A 19,816-nucleotide genomic window follows, 5' to 3' on the forward strand; every position below is an offset into this window, starting at 1 on the left:
AAAATATACTATACAATTTTTAGACAGAAATTTTAATTATTTTTTAAGTTATAGCTAAAATAAGAGAGCGCGCCGTAGTGTGTATACTCGTAAAAACGTGTGAGACGACAGCAGCAGCTGCTCTGACCGTCCCCTCTTTTATAGTCGAAACCTTAAGCGCGTTTTTCTCAAAACCATGTTTTCGAAATTTCGGGGAATCACTGACTCAAAACTATTCAACCGATTTGACAAAAAATTTAACCCTTCATTCTAGACACACATATCTAGATTCCGGACCTTTAAAACATTTAATTTTTTAAAAATACCCTGTTTAATTTAAACAATTTATGAAGAAAAAAATTAGTTTTTGAGAACTTTTTTCACAAGTCCGCCATTTTGTCCGCTCATCTTTTTTTTAAGGACTCCACTTTGACGTCAAAAATTTTAAACAAATTAATATAAAATTAACTTTAAACAATTTTTTTTATATATATTACTTCAAAACACCAATAAAAACATGTAAAAACTTTAAAACGATCGCATTTTATTTTCTTTTTAAAAAAGATTCATGAGAAAACGTCGAAATTTCGGTCGTTACACCGGACTACTACCTTATGTTTCGGAAAAAATTATATATTATTGGGGGAAAATTTTTTTTCTTAAAACTGTTTTTTTGAAAAATTTTTTTTTTAATTTTTTTGTAGGAAATTTTGTTGTCATTGTTGAAGATGCTTTTTTTAACTTTTCATTTTTTCTCAATTTTTTGAGTTATATTCAAACAAAAAATCAGTGCACGCAAGTGCTCTGCGAAAAATAGAGTTTGGAAAAAATTATTTTAAAATCAATGTAGTTGCTTAATTTTTTGGGAGAAAATTAAAAAAAATATTTACAATTTTTTAAATATAAAAAAAATTTTTTTTGGACAAATTAATTTTTGGAAATTTGTTGGGGAATTATTTAAAATTTTTTTTGGAATTTTTGAACATGTTTTTTAATTGTAAATTTCTCAAAATTTTTTTTCAACTTTTTTTGGGAAATTTGTTTAACATTGTTGCTATATTTTTTTTGTGAAATTTTGTGTGGTCATTTTTGAAAATTTTTTTATATGAAATTTTTCCTTACCTTTTCGTGTTATATTCAAATACGTGCATTAAATCAGTGCAAAATACTGCGAGTCTCCCTGTATCGTCCTCGTACTACTTTAGCGGCGTAAAAAAAATATGGCGCACTCTCTTTTTAGTGCTTCATCTTCCTCTTAAATGTTGAACCCAGCACTTTTGGCATGCGAATCACGCGCATCTCAGAACAGCTAAGATAAATGCGCACATGAAATGAAACACAGCTTTTATTTCTATCAATAATTCCATTTTTATTTCCACAATGTAATTATTTAGAGTTATCATGGCGAAATTTTTTTATAAGTATGTACTTTAAAATCGTTAGACACTTTATATTATTTATTTAGTATTTTCTTTTTGTTGTTGTTTTAAGATACATTCGCACTTAACTAGCCAACTGTAGTGGGGGATACATGCATACAAGTGTCGATAGACGTACAAATGTATGAGCCTACAATTGAATTTTTTCTATAAATTTCGCAATAACTTCTCACGCCCACTTGCAACGCCTCGAAGAATTTTAGTTGGACAGAAACTTGACGTACATATGTTTGTAGTTGTTTTTAGCTGCTAAAATATTCTCAATTGTTTTGTAAAATTCCTATTGAAGTGGCAATCAAGTCGATTTTGTTTCACACGCACACATACATATGTACATATGGTACTACATGCACGGACTGATGCCGTTGTGCAGCATTGTTTTTGTTGGACTTAAACGGTATTTACATTTAAAATTTTGCTATTAATTTAAGGCATGGCTGCCGTTCAATTACATACTTACATACATACATGCGGCATGTATGATTGTTTTGTTACCAGTTTTTTGCTAGTACCGTTATGCACACATACATACGGTAGATACCTATGAAATGAGACTTTGAGCTATTAATCGATAGATGTCGTTAGAAGTATTTTTAAACCTAACCAAATGTCTGGTTTTTTTCGTCTGCCATCTGTCATCTGTCATCTGTCAACAATATTCAGTTCATTGTTTGTTACGTATCATACAACAACGCATTTTTGTCGCTCTTAAAAAGGTCGAATTTCGTGCCTTCAAACTACGATTTGCGAACATCGTTGATTTTCTGTTATCAATTGAAAAAAAAAGCGCTTCTAAAGCTCATCAAATGCTAATAGAAGCTTATGGTGGACATCCTCTAAGTAGAGCACAATACTTCAGGTGGTTTGAAAAATTTCGATGTGGTGATTTTAGCGTGGAGAACGAGGACCGTGGCCGGCCACCGAAAAAGTTTGAGGACGCCGAATTGCAAGCATTGTTGGATGAAGATGATGGTCAAACGCAAGAAATGATGGCAGAGCAGTTGGGAGTGACCCACAAAACCATTTCCAGACGTTTGAAAGACATGGGCATGATTTTAAAGGTCGGAAGATGGGTGCCGCATGAACTGACTGAAAGGCAGCAAGAGAACCGAAAAACCACTTGTGAAATGCTGCTCTCCCGGTTCAAAAGGAAGTCTTTTTTGCACCGAATCGTTACGGGTGATGAAAATTGGGTGCATTTCTTCAATCCCAAGCGTAAACGATCGTATGGTCAGCCCGGCCACAAGCCAAAAACAACGGCCAAACCAAATCGCTACGGCCGCAAGGCAATGCTGTGTGTTTTTCTTGATGACAATGCACCGCCACATCGAACAAGAGCGACGCGGGAATTGGTGGAGACGTACGATTGGGAACCGCTGGTGCATGCGGCTTACTCACCAGACTTGGCGCCTTCCTCCGATTATCATTTGTTTGTATCGATGGGCCACAGCCCAAAAAATGGCTCGATGATTGGTTTGCGGCTAAAGACGGTCAGTGAGAGATGGGAGAAATGTGTCGCTAGCGATGGTTATTATATTGAAGATTAAATTTGTAACCATTTTTTGTTAATAAACGTTTGAAATAGAAAAAAAAGTCTCATTTCATAAGTATATACCGAAGTCGGTCTACGGAATTTGGTTTGTTTTAGGGACAATTCATAGTTAATTTCTTCTCTTTATTTTTCAAATTGCATAACAAGAATTTTCGAAAATCGTGAACAAATGGGTGAATAACAAAATGCGCACGCATAACAAATATTAATTTTAAATAAAATTCTTGGAGAGAGTATTAACGTTACACAAATACTTATGCGCTTGGCATACAAAATTGCTAAATGACTTAAGTGAACTTAAGCTAAGAAAGCACGAAGACTGAAAATTTGGTAATCGCGGATTTAGGAACTTACTTCTGCTCTGCTGTGGGTGATACACTTAACACTTACATACATACAAACACATATATATGCAGTTAAGTACATGTGTATGAGTATAGCTTACATTTTAATACATTTACTGATTGTTTTAATTAATTAATTTTGTAATTTTTTTTTTCATTTTATATAACATTTTTTAATACTTAACTACCATAAATTAATTCATCCGCAATCTTTTCAGTTTCCATTTTTTCATTTATTTATGCATTTATTCTTTAGTTATTAAAGTTAAAATTGGTAATTTGCTAAGGACTCTTAGAGACTGATAATGAACTTTAGTTTTAACTAAATAATATTTTGAAAATCATCTTTACTGTATAGTAAATGTTTTCCCTTAACATTTTGTAAACAAATTCGACTAGTTTTTTTATGCTTAAAATGTTTACAAAGTCACATTTAAAATCTATCTGCCCATCCCCTTCATTCGGCTACTAATTTATTTACAAAGGAATTTATGTACAGTTGTGGCGTTAACTCCACCGCTTGCCAACTTCCACGAATCTCTTCGACTTACTATTGCACTAAGCTCCCTGTACCGCTTTCCACTCACCACCGTCTCACTCACCCCTTATTGGCACAGTTCACATTGCACACATACGCCTACATGTCTTGCACGTATTAGTTTCCCTCAGCCATACCAATATTTTGTCGGTTCACTGGTGCCGGCGCTCTCACGCTCGCTCTCCAGGTTCTCGTAACACTATAGGACGGCCGAGCCGCACCAGAGCACCTGACCTCAATATGGCCGCCACACGCTACCCCCATTGTCGGTGGGTGTGTGGTGTCCACGGTGTGCTGCCAAAGCGGCCACTTGACGTTGCGTATTACTGCCGTCTTCGATATTCCTCACCGAGGCACCACAATTGCCGATCAGCGTCAAATCCCCCGGATGCGTCACACCACCACCTGTCATGATATTGTGCTGCTGACGTACGCCCACACCCACTCCGACACCCACATTGTTGATATGATCCATAACGCTTTGCAGTTCGGCGCCATGCACCGATGAATTGGGTGAGGCGTGTGAAGGCGTTAGCGCATGCGAGTGAAAGCCATGAGTCTGATTGGCCGCTGTGTAGAGCTGTGAGTAGAGTAGACTAGCCGGCAGCACGGGATAGAGTGAACCATTACAGCCGGCACCAGTTGTGCCTGCACCACCGCCCCCAACACCAACGCCAACGCCTACGCCCGCACCGCTGCCACCGCTGTAGACGGCTGGATTCTGCGTCTGATTGACTAGTCCGGGAAAATTTTGATTGGCACCGACAAGTGAATTATTTGCCGCCGAAGAGTTGGACCCGCTGCCAGCGCCGGTGCTGCCATTGGCACTGCTGTTGCCGTTGTTTGAACCATTGGCACCACCACCACCGCCGCCGCCGCCAGCACCGGCGCCACCCCCCAAATTTGGTGTGTTGGTGGTGAGTAGGTCTTCTTGCACCGGTGATTCGGCTTGCGAAGAGTCGCTCAAACTTCGTGGTCCATTCTGGCTAGAGTGTACATTGTAATCGTTGGTATTGGTGTGATGATAGCGTGGCACCAAAATTGAGTTGGATCCGACGCCACCATTGACGGTGGAGGAAATTGCCGATTGGCCGCTCGATCCCAGCAGGCTGTGGTGCGTCATCTGTCCGGTGGTAGAACCTACCAGATTGCTCAAATGCTGATCCAAGTCGGTGGCTGTGGAATCTGGAAGCACTGAAAATGAAGAAAAGGTAGAAAGATCAGTATTGAAATATCGAAAAAAAAGATGTTTTAGGAAAACTGAAACGTTTTTTATATCTAAAATACAGTAAAGTTTAACAAAATCATTCAGATGACGTTCAGCTACACATAAAGAAAAAATGTGTGCGTTTGTGGCTGTGTCCGATGTGAAGTTCGTGCATTTTCAGTTGTTGATCCCACTCTACTTCTTTTTCTTTATCATTGGCGCGATAACCGCTTACGCCATTTTAACTGAGTTTAACAAAGTGCGCCAGTCGTCTCTTTCTCGTGCTAACCGGCGCCAGTCGGAAACATCAAGTGCAGCCAAGTGTTTCTCCACCTGATCTTTCCAACGCAGAGAAGCTCTTCCTCTTCCTTTACTACCACCAGCTGGTACGCATCGAATACTTTCAGAGCTGGAGCGACATGACTCAGCCAACGAAGCCGCTGAATCTTTATTCGCTGAGCTAAATTTATGTTGTCGTAAACTCCTCTCTCGACAAACAAAACTATCACTTTATAGGGCTCTCTTCATGCCCGTTCCATCGTATGGCGCAGAAGCTCGGACGATGATAACATCCGTCTCTTGGAGTGTTTGAGAGACATTGCACGTTAGACGAGTATCGTAGGCGTCGGAACAATGAGCGGTATGAGCTTTACGACAACATGGGCATAGCGCAGCGAGTGAATATTCAGCGGCTACGTTGGCTGGGTCATCTCTTCTGCATGGATACAAACGCTCCGGCTCTGAAAGTATTCGATGCGGTACCAGCTGGTGATAGCAAAGGAAGAGAGAGCCCTCCTCTGCTTTAGAAAGATCAGGTGGAGAAGGACTTGGCTTGGTGTTTCACACTGGCGCCAGTTAGAACGAGAAAGAAACGGCAACAAGAAGGAACTACACTGGAACCGAGACATCGAAAACTGGTCAAGAGAAACGTTCACTATACTTTATGCATCCAAAACTGACATACGTGAAAGATGAGACGTAAAACCACACATATTACATTGCGGTTGTGAGACCTATCCCCTTCTATGGAGTCATCGTTTGGTGGCCGATCTTGGAAAATATTGTATCTAAAAGCAAAATGTAAGAGGCATAGAGAGCAGCAGTGATACTTTTCGCAGGAGCGTTGCTTTCTACCTGAGCTACGGCTCTCTGGGACTCTATAAGGCTTTCTCCATAAGGATATCTATGACAAATTTTGGGCATGCCTACACTGAAAAATTCTCGGAACATTTCTGGGAACGCACAGGGAGTTAGATTATACTGTTTCAAAATTCTGTTTTGAAAATATTTCCACACGAATCCAATAAAGATGTGAACTGGCTCTTGGCTCAGGATGAGTGAATATCTTCACTGAGGACTTAAGACTAAAACTAAGGTCGAGAGTGGTATCTGCTCAGAAGTTCTACAGCTGAACTTAAGCCATGGCTACCTGACTGTTACAACGCCTTTTAAGTAGAGTTAATCGTTATCAAGTTGGCTGCAGTTGGGTGCGTTGTTGATCAGGAACACACAACCGATTATTGTTTACTCTGATAAGCCCAGCGGTGATAAAATTTCCACAGTGCAATAATACTTCTTCTGAAGTAGAGCTATTCTTAATGAGCTAGCTTAGCGGTACATCACGAGCGCTAGACATAGATATATTTTGGGTTGCTAGACATAGATATATTCCGGAAATTGCATAGCGAAAGAGCTAAATAGGAAGGGAACTGATCTTAAATTAGTCAATTCTTTCCAATGTGTAGGCGTCTCTTTATCCTAAAGAAAACTCTGGATCCCAACAGTAGATGGACTAAAGAGCCAACTTGTGAGATAATCAGACAGGTTTGGCCTAGAAGGAATGATCTCTGAACTAGGTCCCTGATCCATCTAGACTGGCCTTACATTAGTACAGTGGTTGGTATCATTACCAGATACAGTGTTTTACAGTTTCCCCGAAATCGAAGCGGTTTAACCACATTGAGAATTATAAGAGGAACTTGAGTCCAAACCAGTGGTATCACAATTTGCCTAGAGCTCGAAATGGGACCCCTTTAAACTCGAGAGAGTGGTAGTCACCCTAACCTAACCTTGCCTATGAGTTTTTATTTTCAGTAAATTTTCCATTTATACTCGTTTCTGCAGATTCAGTTTCAGAAGCAAATCAATATGCATCTACTTAAGCATTCGGTCAGTCTTCCCGGCCATGTTGATACTTACTTGGTACACAATCGCGATTTGAGGCGCCAGTAAAGTCCTGATTGTTTGACTGATCGTTGGAGGAGCAGGTGAAGCCAAGAGCTGGATTATTGAATTGTGCTGAAGTTGGAGTTGTGCAGGAAGAAAGTCCGCTTCCGGCCAAGTAGGGTGAGTATGCAGATGCGGAGCCATAACCCCAGTGTGTATTGCTAGCACCTGAAATGAAAAACAAGAATGTATTGAGTAAAAGGAAGATGAAAGAAAAAAGGGAATTTAAAAAGTAAAGCATACATGGCAATACATAAACTTAGATCAGAAAAAATGGCTTCGCCGGCAGTTAACAGAGCAATTTTTCAGTTAGCAGGAATTAAATGGAGAAAAATTGATGTATGAAAAGTTGAGCCAAGAGGCACCGAGATATTTGGTAATTCCCAAAACACTTGGGCCCTCAAAGCCCATTGCGTTTAAAGCTCTGGAAAGTGAAAGAGAATGTAGTCATGGAGGAAAAGAGGTAAGTAACCGAAAAAAAAGGGATAGAAAAGAGAAATAGAGGTAGTTAGATCTGTGAGAATTTTCCAGGTTCTTTGGTGAAACCTCGTATTCCAGTTTGGGTGAACGATTTTTACTCATTCTCATGACATCGGAACCCACAACTCGTAGCCTTGCTCCAGCAAATGCTCAGTGCCATCCGTCTCCGCTAAACAAGACCGACACATCGGGTTCTCAATGATTCCAATGGTGGTCATATGTTGACACCATGGATTGTGTCCTATAATATCTAATACCGACCATCAACCGAACGTCTTGAACGTCTTGGCAGAACCAAGTTTTAGAAGAAAGTTCAACAGTTTTCTGTTCGGGCTTGTCACAAAATATTTTGCAGTTCTTCAGCATTCTGGACCGGACCATCGCTCTTTGTATGTATGTAAATTACAAATATAATCGGTGATCTAATTCATGATTCTTGCAGAACTGATTTCGATTATTGGCTCTGACCCTTGTGGGAGAACCGCTGATCCACGGTTGGCCAATTCATCCGGAACTAACATTAGGAAGTGCACAGATTCCAATCTCCGAGCATGAAACATCAATTGATGAAAAAACTTTTTCTAATAGCGGTCGCCCCTCGGCAGGCAATAATAAACCTCCGAGTGTATTTCTGACATAAAAAAACTCCTCATAAAAAACCATTTGCCGTTCGGAGTCGTCTTAAAACTGTAGGTGCTTCTAATTGTTGGAAAACATCCAGAAGAGGAGGAGCTCGGCCAAACTAAATAAAGAAAAAAAAGCAGAAGTGTACCCTGCCATGATATATATGTATATTGCTCGAAGATCCCAGGAGGCATAGGCGATTAATTTACGGCGCCAGAACCAAGCGCTCTGTGTAGATGGGTAGTTTTCCAAGAATCTTCCAAGCGGAGATGTATGTAACCTGTATATGTGCAGAGATAAACTTAGAAAGAAATTTCCGCAACGAGAAAAATGACATTCTAAACGACCGTCAGGCGGCACTCGAGACTTTATTGTCCTGTGAGATTAAGTCCTCACTGGTGATTGAGTGTATCAAGACACTGAATTTGTCAAGAATGCACAACCGAATCCAACTAATTTGGGTGCCAGAATACAGGGATATAACTGGGAACAAAATGTCGGAAGTATTTAAGAGAGAGGCTGTGGCCTCGACATTAATGGGACCCGAGCCCTTCCTTGCTATGGGACAACACACCATCAAGGAGAAGCTTAGGATTGAAGAGCTAGGGCTAAGTGAGGTTTGCTGGTACCAAACTATGCGGCTACGCCAGACGAAATTCTTATTGAGAGAGTGCAACCAAAAGAGGTTTAAAATACTCATAACTGTCCCCGCGGATAAACTGAGAATGCCCGTGAGCCCGTGAGAACGCTGAGACTGGATGATGTACTGTAATGAATAGGGGTCTATTGAAAATTGTAGACTAGGAAATGACGGGAAACAGCTATAAAACTCTGCTGCAGTCGCCTTTTCCCCCGATATTTGTGAAACATTTGGACCTACTAATTGGATATTTCAACAGGATAATCCACCTGTACACACTTCATGTGTGGTTAGAACTTCGATTGCGTCCCAAAACCTTGAAACTTTAGATGGATTACTCCAAAGGCTTATAAGAGGCAAATTTACTTTACAATTTAAAGGCAAAAATACTTTAATTCGAATCATTGAAACGGCCTGATATGAAATTTGATTAGGCTACCTGAAGAATGTTACAAATCAATTCATCAACGTATTTACGAAGTAATTTATAAACAAGGTGGCAGCACAAACTATGAAGCTTTAAATAATAAATGTAAAATTTGTATATTTCCTATAATTTTTTCGTGTTTGGTTAGTCTCTCTATTCAAGTGAACCGGACTGTATGTCTGCTGCGCTACTTCGACCTAACCATGTTATTGATAGCCATAGGCATACATACAGACGCACATGTGTGTACATATGTTTGTATAAAATAAACGCGGCATCGGCCCGCTAATTACGTCAACATGGCGGAGTGCGTGTAAATGAATGAGGCCATTATGCGGGTTGGCTGCTGATTGGATTGGATTGGTTTGGACTACTGTTGGACAGCGGCAATGTGTGGGTAATGAGTAGTCGCCATTCACGGCATTTACGCGGATTAAAACCTACGTATATGCACTCATATCAGGCCGCTGCAAAAATGATTGCACTAACAGCATCGATGGCATCAGTAGTTAACAGTTTGTGACAAAAAATGTGGCGGTCACTCGAATTTTCTTGCCCACCGGTCGCAAGTTGGTGGGGGTGGTGTTGATATTGTTGGCTGCCCATATGACTCTGTCTACATAAGTGTGTATGTGTGCGTGTGTGCATTAATATATTGTCGCTGTGTAATATTGATTATTGGAGATGAAAATGGCTACAAACGATGTTGTACTATCCGAAAAAAGCGCCAAATGAAGGCGGCTGCTGCTGCTGCTGCTGTATAAAAACGGAACGAACTGAAAGTATTGATGCGGGCGCTTAACTGAATTAACTGAATTTCGTTATGCCGCATGTGCGTGCTTTTGAACGCTTATTTTGATTTTTCAAAGCTATACACATTAAATATATATTAGTATTGTAATTAGGCTTAATTAATAGCTCATTCGGAAATTATTAATTAGTTTTTCGTATAGACGCATCAGAGTGCGCTCGGTACCCTTTAAATGGGGAATATTGATTTTGTGGTGGCTTTATTAATGATATTCGCTTAACCGTTTCATAAACACATCACCGGCGTACGCAGACTATGCAGACCCACATACATACATATGTAGACACGTCAATATACTATCCATACATACATACAAAAAATGTAAGTGGCAAATAAGTGCAGCAACAAATTCCCTCTATTATTACGCGGTTTTCATGAGCGCAAACTATTTTCAGCTAAAGTCAGCCTCACAATGCCCCATTTATAGTTTACTCAAAACATGTACGCATGCAAATACTAACTTAGTAGTGCCATAAGTTCTGCCACGTGGCGATTTTCCCAGTCAAGGTTAGGTTAGGTTATGGTGGCAATCGTTCTGTACGACCAATTCACTTATGCCTTGCTGGTGCGTTGTGATGCAACTGCGCGACACGGGAACCTCATTTATTTTTCTTCGTGAAACCATTTCATGGGCCTTATGAAGCGTAGAATTGATCTCTCCCCACGCCAGACAGCTCTGTAAGAGAATTAAAAAAGTATTTACCAAGACAACCTGCTCTGATTTAAGTTAGAGCTGGACAATTGCGAAGGAAGGGCTCAGCTGTTTCTTCCTCGACTAATCGTTAGAACTTCTACAATATTCAGATATCCGCTCTTGAGGCTGAGCCGTTCCTTTTTCCCATTTATTTGCGAGCATAGTAGCCAAGCTGTTATGCATGCATCTTCATCTCTTCATGCCTTTAATTATTAATTTACTCATGGCCATAGGTATCTCAATGGTATTATACTTCTATCACTGAGCAGTTGAAGAGTAGTATCTTTCCTGGATAGCTCATCGGCTTTACAGTTTCCCTTAATATCCTTGCGTGTAGCGGATAAAAGGCGCCGCTATGTTTTCAAAGGCCGCGCAGCACTCATAATTCTCCTTCTTCTTCTTCTCAATTCCAGTCATCCGCGATGGGGCATAGGGCCATTAGAAAACATTTCCAACGGTTACGATCTTTCGCGCTAATCTTGACTTTTCAAGTGCAACCAAGACCTCCTCTTTTTCTACTGCGTTGCGGTTTCCATTCGAGTGCTTGTCTGCAAATTTCTGTGGGATCTCTTCAAAAAGTATGGTCAATCCACATCTCCCCTTCCTCTGCTTTATTTCGGTCTGCATGCGTAACTGCTTACAATTCACCCAAAGCTCTTTCTTGTTGTTTGTTATGGGCCTCCATATACGCAATAAAAGTTTTAAACATTTGTTGACAAAATTCTGCAGTTTATTTGAGTGCGAGTCTGTCATGAGCCAAGTCTCACAGCCATACAAAATGACCGATTTTACATTTTAGTTGAAAATACGTAACTTTGTGTGTATGGAAATCGATGTAGAATTCCATATCTTGTTCAACTGAGCCAACGCGCTGCGAGCTTTTGCGATTCTGCTTTGTATGTCATCTACAGACGGTGGGGCTGTACAAATTGCACTCCCCAGGTAATTGAAGCTGTTGACATTTACTTGAAGCGATTTATTTTTTTCACCATTAATCTTCAGACCTACTCTCTTTGATTCTTCTACCAAAACGCTTCTTTTGCATGCCGGAATGCTTTGTTGACACTAGAGACCTGGTCACAGTGACATTACCGAAAGTGACTGCGAAGCCGTCGAGCAGGCGAGACAAGGGACCTGTGAGGTAGTGTGCCCGCGATAGGAGAGGATCGGGATCCCCTTGACAACCTGCGATCTACTCCTGGAAGGATGGCCTTTGCACCAACTCAGCGAGCGCTGGGCAAGTACACGAACATGTAAGGTCGCGAAATCCTTCTGGCCACGTTTGGATCTGAGGCGTTCGATAGATATTCTGAGGATGACAAAATCTCATCTCTCAAACTTCGTGGGTGTCCTTACGGGGCACTATCTGTGAGGTATGTATGCCGTGAGATTTGGAATTACTTCGAGTCCTTTTTGCGTTAGCTGTATGGAGCATAAGGTGGAATCATCTCAGCACCTGTTCCTTAGCTGCCTAGCTCTCGTGGGACTAAGATTCAATCATCTTGGTTCTCACTTCTTTTCTGCGCCTGATGAACTTCATCAGCAGCATAAAGAGGTTAACACAACTGCAAACTAGTCACCGTTCATAGTCCACAAATACCCCTTTCCCTTTCGTCCTATCGGTTTTTCCTTCACCTCTTTTCTCCCTCTTGCAATGGTATCACAAAGGATGAATCAAACTTCTTTCGTCCAAGTGGACCGACTCTCTGGGCAATCATTACTACTTAACCTAACCTAACCTTGTTGGCACTAGATAGATGTCATCAACGTCATCTATGCCTTCAAGGTGGTCGCTGAAATTCCATTGTATACCTCTGCCACATGCGTCTACAGATCTTGAAAGCACCATTAGGAATAGCACAAAGGGAAATCAGGCAAGCCGAACACCAGATATTGAGTCGAAAGTGGACGATATGCTTCCGTTATGTTGAACCCTACATTTGAAGCTGCTGCTGTTGCTTTAATCAGCCTGATGATAGGGCGTTCCGGATGCACTCTCTATGAATGTTGTCGGTACTGTAGTCCAAGAAGACGAGCTGTAAAGCTGTTTTCCATTCTGTCGACTGCTCCATCATTATTCTTAACGTGTTGATTTTATCGAGACAAGAACAGTTTGACCGGAAATCGCTACTTGACTGTACTTAGCGGTTCTTTTTTAAGCAGTCAGAAGTGCTCTTGAAAAAACTTTGAACGGGATACATAGCAATAGAATTCCCCAATAATAGCGCCACTCACTCAGGCCTCCCGTTTTTGGCAAAGTAATCTACATCCATTCATCCGGCAACTTATTTTTTCAAAAAATGGTGTGTGGTATTTTAGCAGTAGTTGTGGGACATGCTTTGAGCATTTTTGGCATGATTCACTCTCAGATGACTTATTGTTTTTACAACCACATTTTAAGTTCAAACCAAAAATAAAAAGCTTCACGAGTTTTATTAAAGTGTGCGTAACTTTTTATGATGCAGCGATTACTACCGAGTTGCAAATTACTAACAGCTCAGCTCGTATAGTGAAAATGAGTACTCGGAGTCTTTTGAAATTGCTCATTACAAATTCCATGTAATTTTTCAAAATCCAAAGTTATGTTAATCAGCGACTCCAAAAATATCATATCAATTTTAGATTTTGCTACCGTCATTATTGAATTCGCTATTTTCAGTTATGTAAGGAAAAGTGAAAGCATCGAAATACTCATGTTTTTATGGTGCTTGACCTCCAAATTTTTCAAAACCATAATGTGACAAGTGAAGGCCAAGGAAGAAACTTTGTGTTCGCGTAGAAGGCATGATTTTAACCGAAGTTAGTAAAGATGCCTTCATATTAGTCGTAGAAGTAGTAAAATCTTTTAGGGAAATACCAATAAAGTGGCTTATGATGAAACAATTCGAAATGTGTTGAAGAAACAACACTTGACGAGCGTGAAAGCAGTCTAAAAAACAAGAGCGCCCGCATAAAATTTGCCGCTGAATGCAGGGTGTACACAGTAGTTAAGGACATCATAGTTGTGGCTATAACTTCCCGAAAATATTATTTTTCTATTTGCTCATATTCAGGTAAGCCATGGAGGACTACAGCTTTTCTCAAGAAACGAAGATATATGCAATTATGGGCGCTTTATGTGCAAATCACACCGAATTGGAAATCTCTAATTTTCTTAAGTGCGCACGTTAATTCCTTCAAGGTTTGCCGTAAATTGAAAGCATCAGGCGGCGCTGCAGAATCTGCTGCAAAACGTAAAAAGCAGGACGAAGGTTGTGACACTGTACGATCTGCAGAATTTATTCAAAAGGTTTAAGCGATCCGTGACGAGGATCCTTCAAAAAAGAACTAGTGCTCTTGTGAAGGGGTTTAATGCTTTTGCAGGTCTTATCTGTCCAATTGTCCATCAAGATTTCCGATATAAATCCTACGTTGTATACAAAACACAGTGTTTGTTGGACCAAACATGAGAATAGCGAGTTATCCGATCAAAACGCCTTCTGAACAAAATTAATCATCCTGAAGCGCCTGAGATGCTATAATTTTTTCTGACGATAATTATTTTGACCAAGGCCAAAAGACCAACCGCAGAAATGAACAGAATGACAGATGGCTATGTTACAATCTTACAGGGGTTGCTGTTGTTATGCACAGGAAGTTTCCAGCCACTGTTATGGTATTTTTGCAGCTAATGAAAATTTCATTGTTGTGTAAAAAATTCGTGAAGTTTCATTACATTTTTTTCAAAATAAAATCTAAATATGTTTAAATGTGTTTTTTCTATTGTATGAAAATACAACTTTATTCTGAAAAAAAATGGTTACAAGTGAATCATTGAAAGTATTGCCCATCACTGGCTACTACTTTTTCCCATCTTTCTGGTAGACCTCGCATACCGTCGCGGTAAAACTGTTCATCTTTTGAGGCTATCCACGGATCAAGCCATTTTTTGATGTCTTCATATGAATGGAACTGCTGGTCAGCTAGACCATGTGCCATCGATCGGAGCAGGTGATAATCGGACGGCACAATATCTGGAGAATATGGCGGGTGGGGTAGGATTTCCCATTTCAGTGTTTCCAGGTAGGTTTTAACGGGTTTGGCAACGTGAGGCCGAGCGTTGTCATGCTGTGGAGTCACTTTTTCAGTGCGCAGTGCTCGGCTCAATCGCATCAGTTGAAGTCGATACCCAGTGATGGCTTCGCTTGGCTTTAACAGTTCATAATAAATAACACCAACTCGGTCCCACCCATGGCCCCACAAGCACAACCTTCGCAGCGTGAATATTCGGCCGGGGCGACGACGTAGAAGCATGACCGGGCAGTCTCCATGACTTTCGTTTCTTTGGAATGCTGTAATGAATCCATTTTTCATCACCCGTCACGAAACTTATTATGAAAATTGTCGACCTTTTAGAAGAATATATTGAAAAAATCAAAATTTTTTGGTGTAAATAAGCGTCCGAATGAGTCGACAATTCAATGGTGAATTGGTGAAAAAATTTGAATGCATCGATTTTTTGGCGCATCTTATCATATCTATGGATCGGGAGCTCATGATGGACTTTTAAATGCTGTAATTTTTCACATTCAATTGTTAGGAGCCACATTTTGAATAAAAATAGAGAAACCTGAGAGAAACTAAATTTTACATATTTCATTTTAAAAGAACATTGAGGCACATCTTCTGAAATACCCTTTTTACTTAAGGGTATGAAAACAAATCTAATTTAATGAAAAGTCATAAGTCTGGAGAAATCCATGTAACTGAATACGAACCGAAGAATACGAAGGCTCTTGTGAAGCATGGAGGCGGTTCTGTGAGCAGTGGATGAGTGTTTCAAGTGCAGCTGTCGGAAATATTCATTTCGTAGAAGGAAATATGAATAAGTTTCAATATCTGAACATATATCTATATAATAATTGGCGCGTACACTCTTTTTGGGTGTTTGGTCGAGCTCCTCCTCCTATTTGTGGTGTGCGTCTTGATGCTCTTCCACAAATGGAGGGACCTACAGTTTCAAGCCGACTCCGAACGGTAGATATTTTTATGAGGAACTTTTTCATGACAGAAATACACTCGGAGGTTTGTCATTGCCTGCCGAGGGGCGACCGCTATTAGAAAAATGTTTTTATTAATTTTGGTTTCACCGAGATTCGAACCAACGTTCTCTCTGTGAATTCCGAATGGTAATCACGCACCAACCCATTCGGCTACGGCGGCCGCGGCAATATCTGAACATCCTTAAAGTTAATGTTGGTCTAAAAGCCAAACGCTTGGGTATTTTGCACAAATTTTTTTCCTATTAGGGCAACAATATGAAACACATCTTCGTGGTTGCCAAGTTGTGGCGCATCTACAATTGCCCTAGACTACTCCAAACACCCGTTCAATTGCCTAATCTGAATATAATCGATCATATCAGGTCAGTCCATAAATTCGTGCGTATTTTACATTTCACTTTTGTACGATTTTTGCATACAAAAAATTATTCGCGGAATATAACAGAACTATTTATATTTTCTTTGATTTGTGCAGTCAACAAGTGATTTTAATCGCGGATAGAAGCACGTGTTGTTAAAAAATAAAATGGAATCTTCGAACGCGTATAAGAGGCATATTTTGTATTTTTTATATAAAAGTGGTAAAAATGCAACACCTCCTGCTGCAGAAATAAACACTGTTCACGGAGAGGATACCGTGAGTGTAAGGACTGCGCAAAAGTGGTTTTCAAAATTCCGAAGAGGAAACTGCGATCCTGGGGGCATCCTCCCGCGCGCTGGTCGTCCTGAAGTCTTTAACTCCGACGCCTTGCTCGAACTCGTGGAAGCTGAGCCAAATTCGACAGTCGATATGATAGCTCAGAGGTTAAATTCATCGCATGGAACAGTTCACAGGCACCTGGTTCAGTTGGGAAAGGTTTCAAAGCTGAAAAAATGGGTTCCGCATAGACTTTCCGTCGCTAACCTTCAGCAGAGAGTGAATGTGTGTTCTCAGCTGCTGCAACGGCTTGAAAATGGAAGTTTTTTGAACCGTATCGTTACTGGTGATGAAAAATGGGTCCTTTACAACAATCCTTGCGAACAAACGCCAATGGTTAGATAAAGATGAAACACCAGAACCGACCCCTAGAGATGGCCTTCACCCCAAGAAGATTCTCTTGTCTCTTTGGTGGGATATGGCCGGTATTGTTAATTATGAACTTCTGGAACCAAACCAGACGATAAGTGCTGATTATTATTCTCATCAGCTACCACACCTGAATTCGGCCACTTAACAAAAATCGACCGTCTTTAGTGAATAGGCGCAAAGTTTTGTTTCACCACGGCAACGCAAGACCTCATACCGCAAGGCAAACATTAGGCAAGCTGAACGAGCTCGGACGGGAGCTAATGCCGCATCCACCATACTCTCTGGATATTGCATTTTGAGATTATCCCGTTTTCCGTGGACTTCAATCCCGTATAAGTAACAAGAACTACTCCTCAAAAGAGGATTAAGCGATTAAGCGTTTGAGCCAGTACAACGCCAGTTTTTATTGTTAAAATGAAAAGGGCGAAATTTGAATATCATAGATCAGGGCCAGGCTTTAAGAGTCAGTTCGAAGTATTTTTCTCAATTTCTATTTTTTAACTGCTTTCGCTGCATTTAATTAATTCTATCATTCATAAATTCTATTAGCTTAGAGCTTTTATTTCCATTTTTTTTTCAAGCAAATCACTTAAAATGCCAAATTTTATCCCGAAATAAATTAAATACTTCCAAATTATCAGTTAATTACTTGACACGCGCTCTTCTTTCCTAATTTCGCATCCATATTTTATTTTAAATTTTCAATTTCATACTTTCAGTCTAATTTTACATCGTTAATTCGTTTAGCATTTTTGATTCACAGTGAATTTAATTACAAGTTGCCGGCTCGGATTAAAACGAACACCTCGGTCAAAGTGGTTGACGAGTTTTTAAACTGAAAGACTACAACAAACTGCAGCGCTTTTGTGTTTAAATAGTCGAATAATTTATTAAAAATGCATTGGCGACTTAATATTAAATAACCAAATTTTGAATTATCAATTTGTTGACTATTGAGTGTGGCAGTGAGCACAACAACACAAAAAAAAAAATAAATCAGGAAAAAAATTGACGCACAAATCGCAAACGAATTTAATGCAATTAATTTGCATTCAAATGCATTGACTGCTTTCAACATTAATTTAAATGCTTTTTAAAATCATAATTTAATTCTTAGGAATACATTAATAAACCCAGCAACAGCACATAAATTATTAATATATTAATGTATTCCAGCCTTTGATTGCATGGGGGTGCGGGTGTGTGTGTGTGCCATTTTGGGAGTGCAGTCGATTTAGCGAAGTCGCCGTGAATGCTGCTGCTGACGCTCTTTCATCCATTGGCAGTGGCTGAAGTAGTGCAGAAAAACGCATTACTTTTTATGCAAAACACGCATAAAACTCAAGCCTACGCGGATATACTCCTACACTGGCGGGCGCGGAAAGTTTTTTTGGAGGGGCTTTAGTGATTACGGGGCCTCGATTTATTGTGAGACTGTCTTCATTTTTCTAATAAAAATTACAGATATTTCGCAGGTGATGCTTGGGGCAAGCTTTGCTAGTGAAATGTGCGTTAAAAAATAGCCGCATCATCATATTGGCATTACAGTCCGGGGTGGACCATTGCCTCCCGTACAATACGTCTCCATTCTTTTCGACAGCCCGCTTTCACTCTACAGGGTCCGGCACTCGAAGTGTAACCAACTTCAGACCGCTCGCTCATCAAAAGACTGCAACGTCACGTGAAAGGAATCGAAAAGTGAAGAAGTGACTTGAGTGAAACCCCCGACGAAATGCCACTCAATAGGCGAAAGAACTGAAAATATCTGACCGTAGCATTTGCCGCATACTGAAAACTAATCTCAAAGTCCAGACTTACAAGATCCAAAAGGCGCATAATCTCACACCAAAGCAGCAATAAGTCAGACTTGTGAGAGCGAAGGAGTTGCTTCGCTTGGCCGAAAGCGGTCAATTTCCGAAAATTGTGTTTTCTGATGAGACATTTTTTCAAATTAAGCAATTCGTAAACTCCCAAAACGTTAGGGTTTATTTGACCGATCGTTCATACGAGAATTCGAGTCATCGATTGGCCACCAGTAGGCAGCACAAGTTATGGTTTCAGCTGCTATAACCTCAGATGAGCGCTCTTCAATCGTTTTCATCGAGCCTGGCGTCAAGGTAAATGCGAAATATTATCGGGAAAGTATTGTGGAGCTTGCTCCGAAGCCGTGGACAGTCAAGATTTCAGTGGCAGACCATGGACGTTTCAGCAGAACTCGGCACGGTCTCACAAAGCTCGAGTGAACCAAGAATGTCTAAAAAACAACGTTCCGAACTTCATTATGTCCACACAGTGACTCTCAAATTCACCAGACGCGAGTCCAATGGATTATTCTCTTTTCGGCTATTTTGGAGAGCAGAGTCCGAACTAAACGATTCACCAGATACGAGGCGCTGAAAAAAGCCATTGTCCGCGAGTGGGCCAAAATACCTGCAAGTCGCATTCGGGCAGCTTGCGGTTCGTTTCTGGACTGCGTCAAAGCCACAGTCAAGGTAAAAGGAGGTCATATCGAGTAAAAGTAAATTGATTCTTAATTTTGTATTATTTTCACATATTTTTTGCTTTGAATTCAATAAAACTAAATTCCTAATTTAAATTTATGGCCTCTTTAATTGGTTACACTTCGAGTGCTTCAGGATTTGTTTCAAACACTTTTTTGGTCGCTCTTTCGCTGCTCCTACTTAGGGCGTGTCCATACCAACGTAATCTTTGCGACTTTATACACCGCGTTACATTTCGTCCCG

The 19,816-nt window shown here is 40.3% G+C and overlaps 1 protein-coding gene across 2 annotated transcripts in view; it reads right to left on the bottom strand.

The window, feature by feature from the left end:
* Positions 1–3,574: 3,574 nt before the first annotated feature.
* Positions 3,575–19,816, bottom strand: part of LOC128857234 (runt-related transcription factor 3) — a 63,493-nt gene continuing 47,251 nt past the window's right edge. For both annotated transcript variants that reach the window (XM_054092884.1, XM_054092883.1), the window contains exons 4-5: positions 7,259–7,453; positions 3,575–5,046 (exon numbers count right to left, since the gene is read on the bottom strand). In XM_054092884.1, the coding sequence (XP_053948859.1) occupies positions 4,088–5,046; positions 7,259–7,453 (1,154 nt within the window). In that variant the 3' untranslated portion in view covers positions 3,575–4,087. The remainder of the gene's footprint in view (positions 5,047–7,258; positions 7,454–19,816) is intronic.

This window comes from Anastrepha ludens, chromosome 3, assembly GCF_028408465.1.
Source record: "Anastrepha ludens isolate Willacy chromosome 3, idAnaLude1.1, whole genome shotgun sequence".
NCBI classification, from domain to species: Eukaryota; Metazoa; Arthropoda; class Insecta; order Diptera; family Tephritidae; genus Anastrepha; species Anastrepha ludens.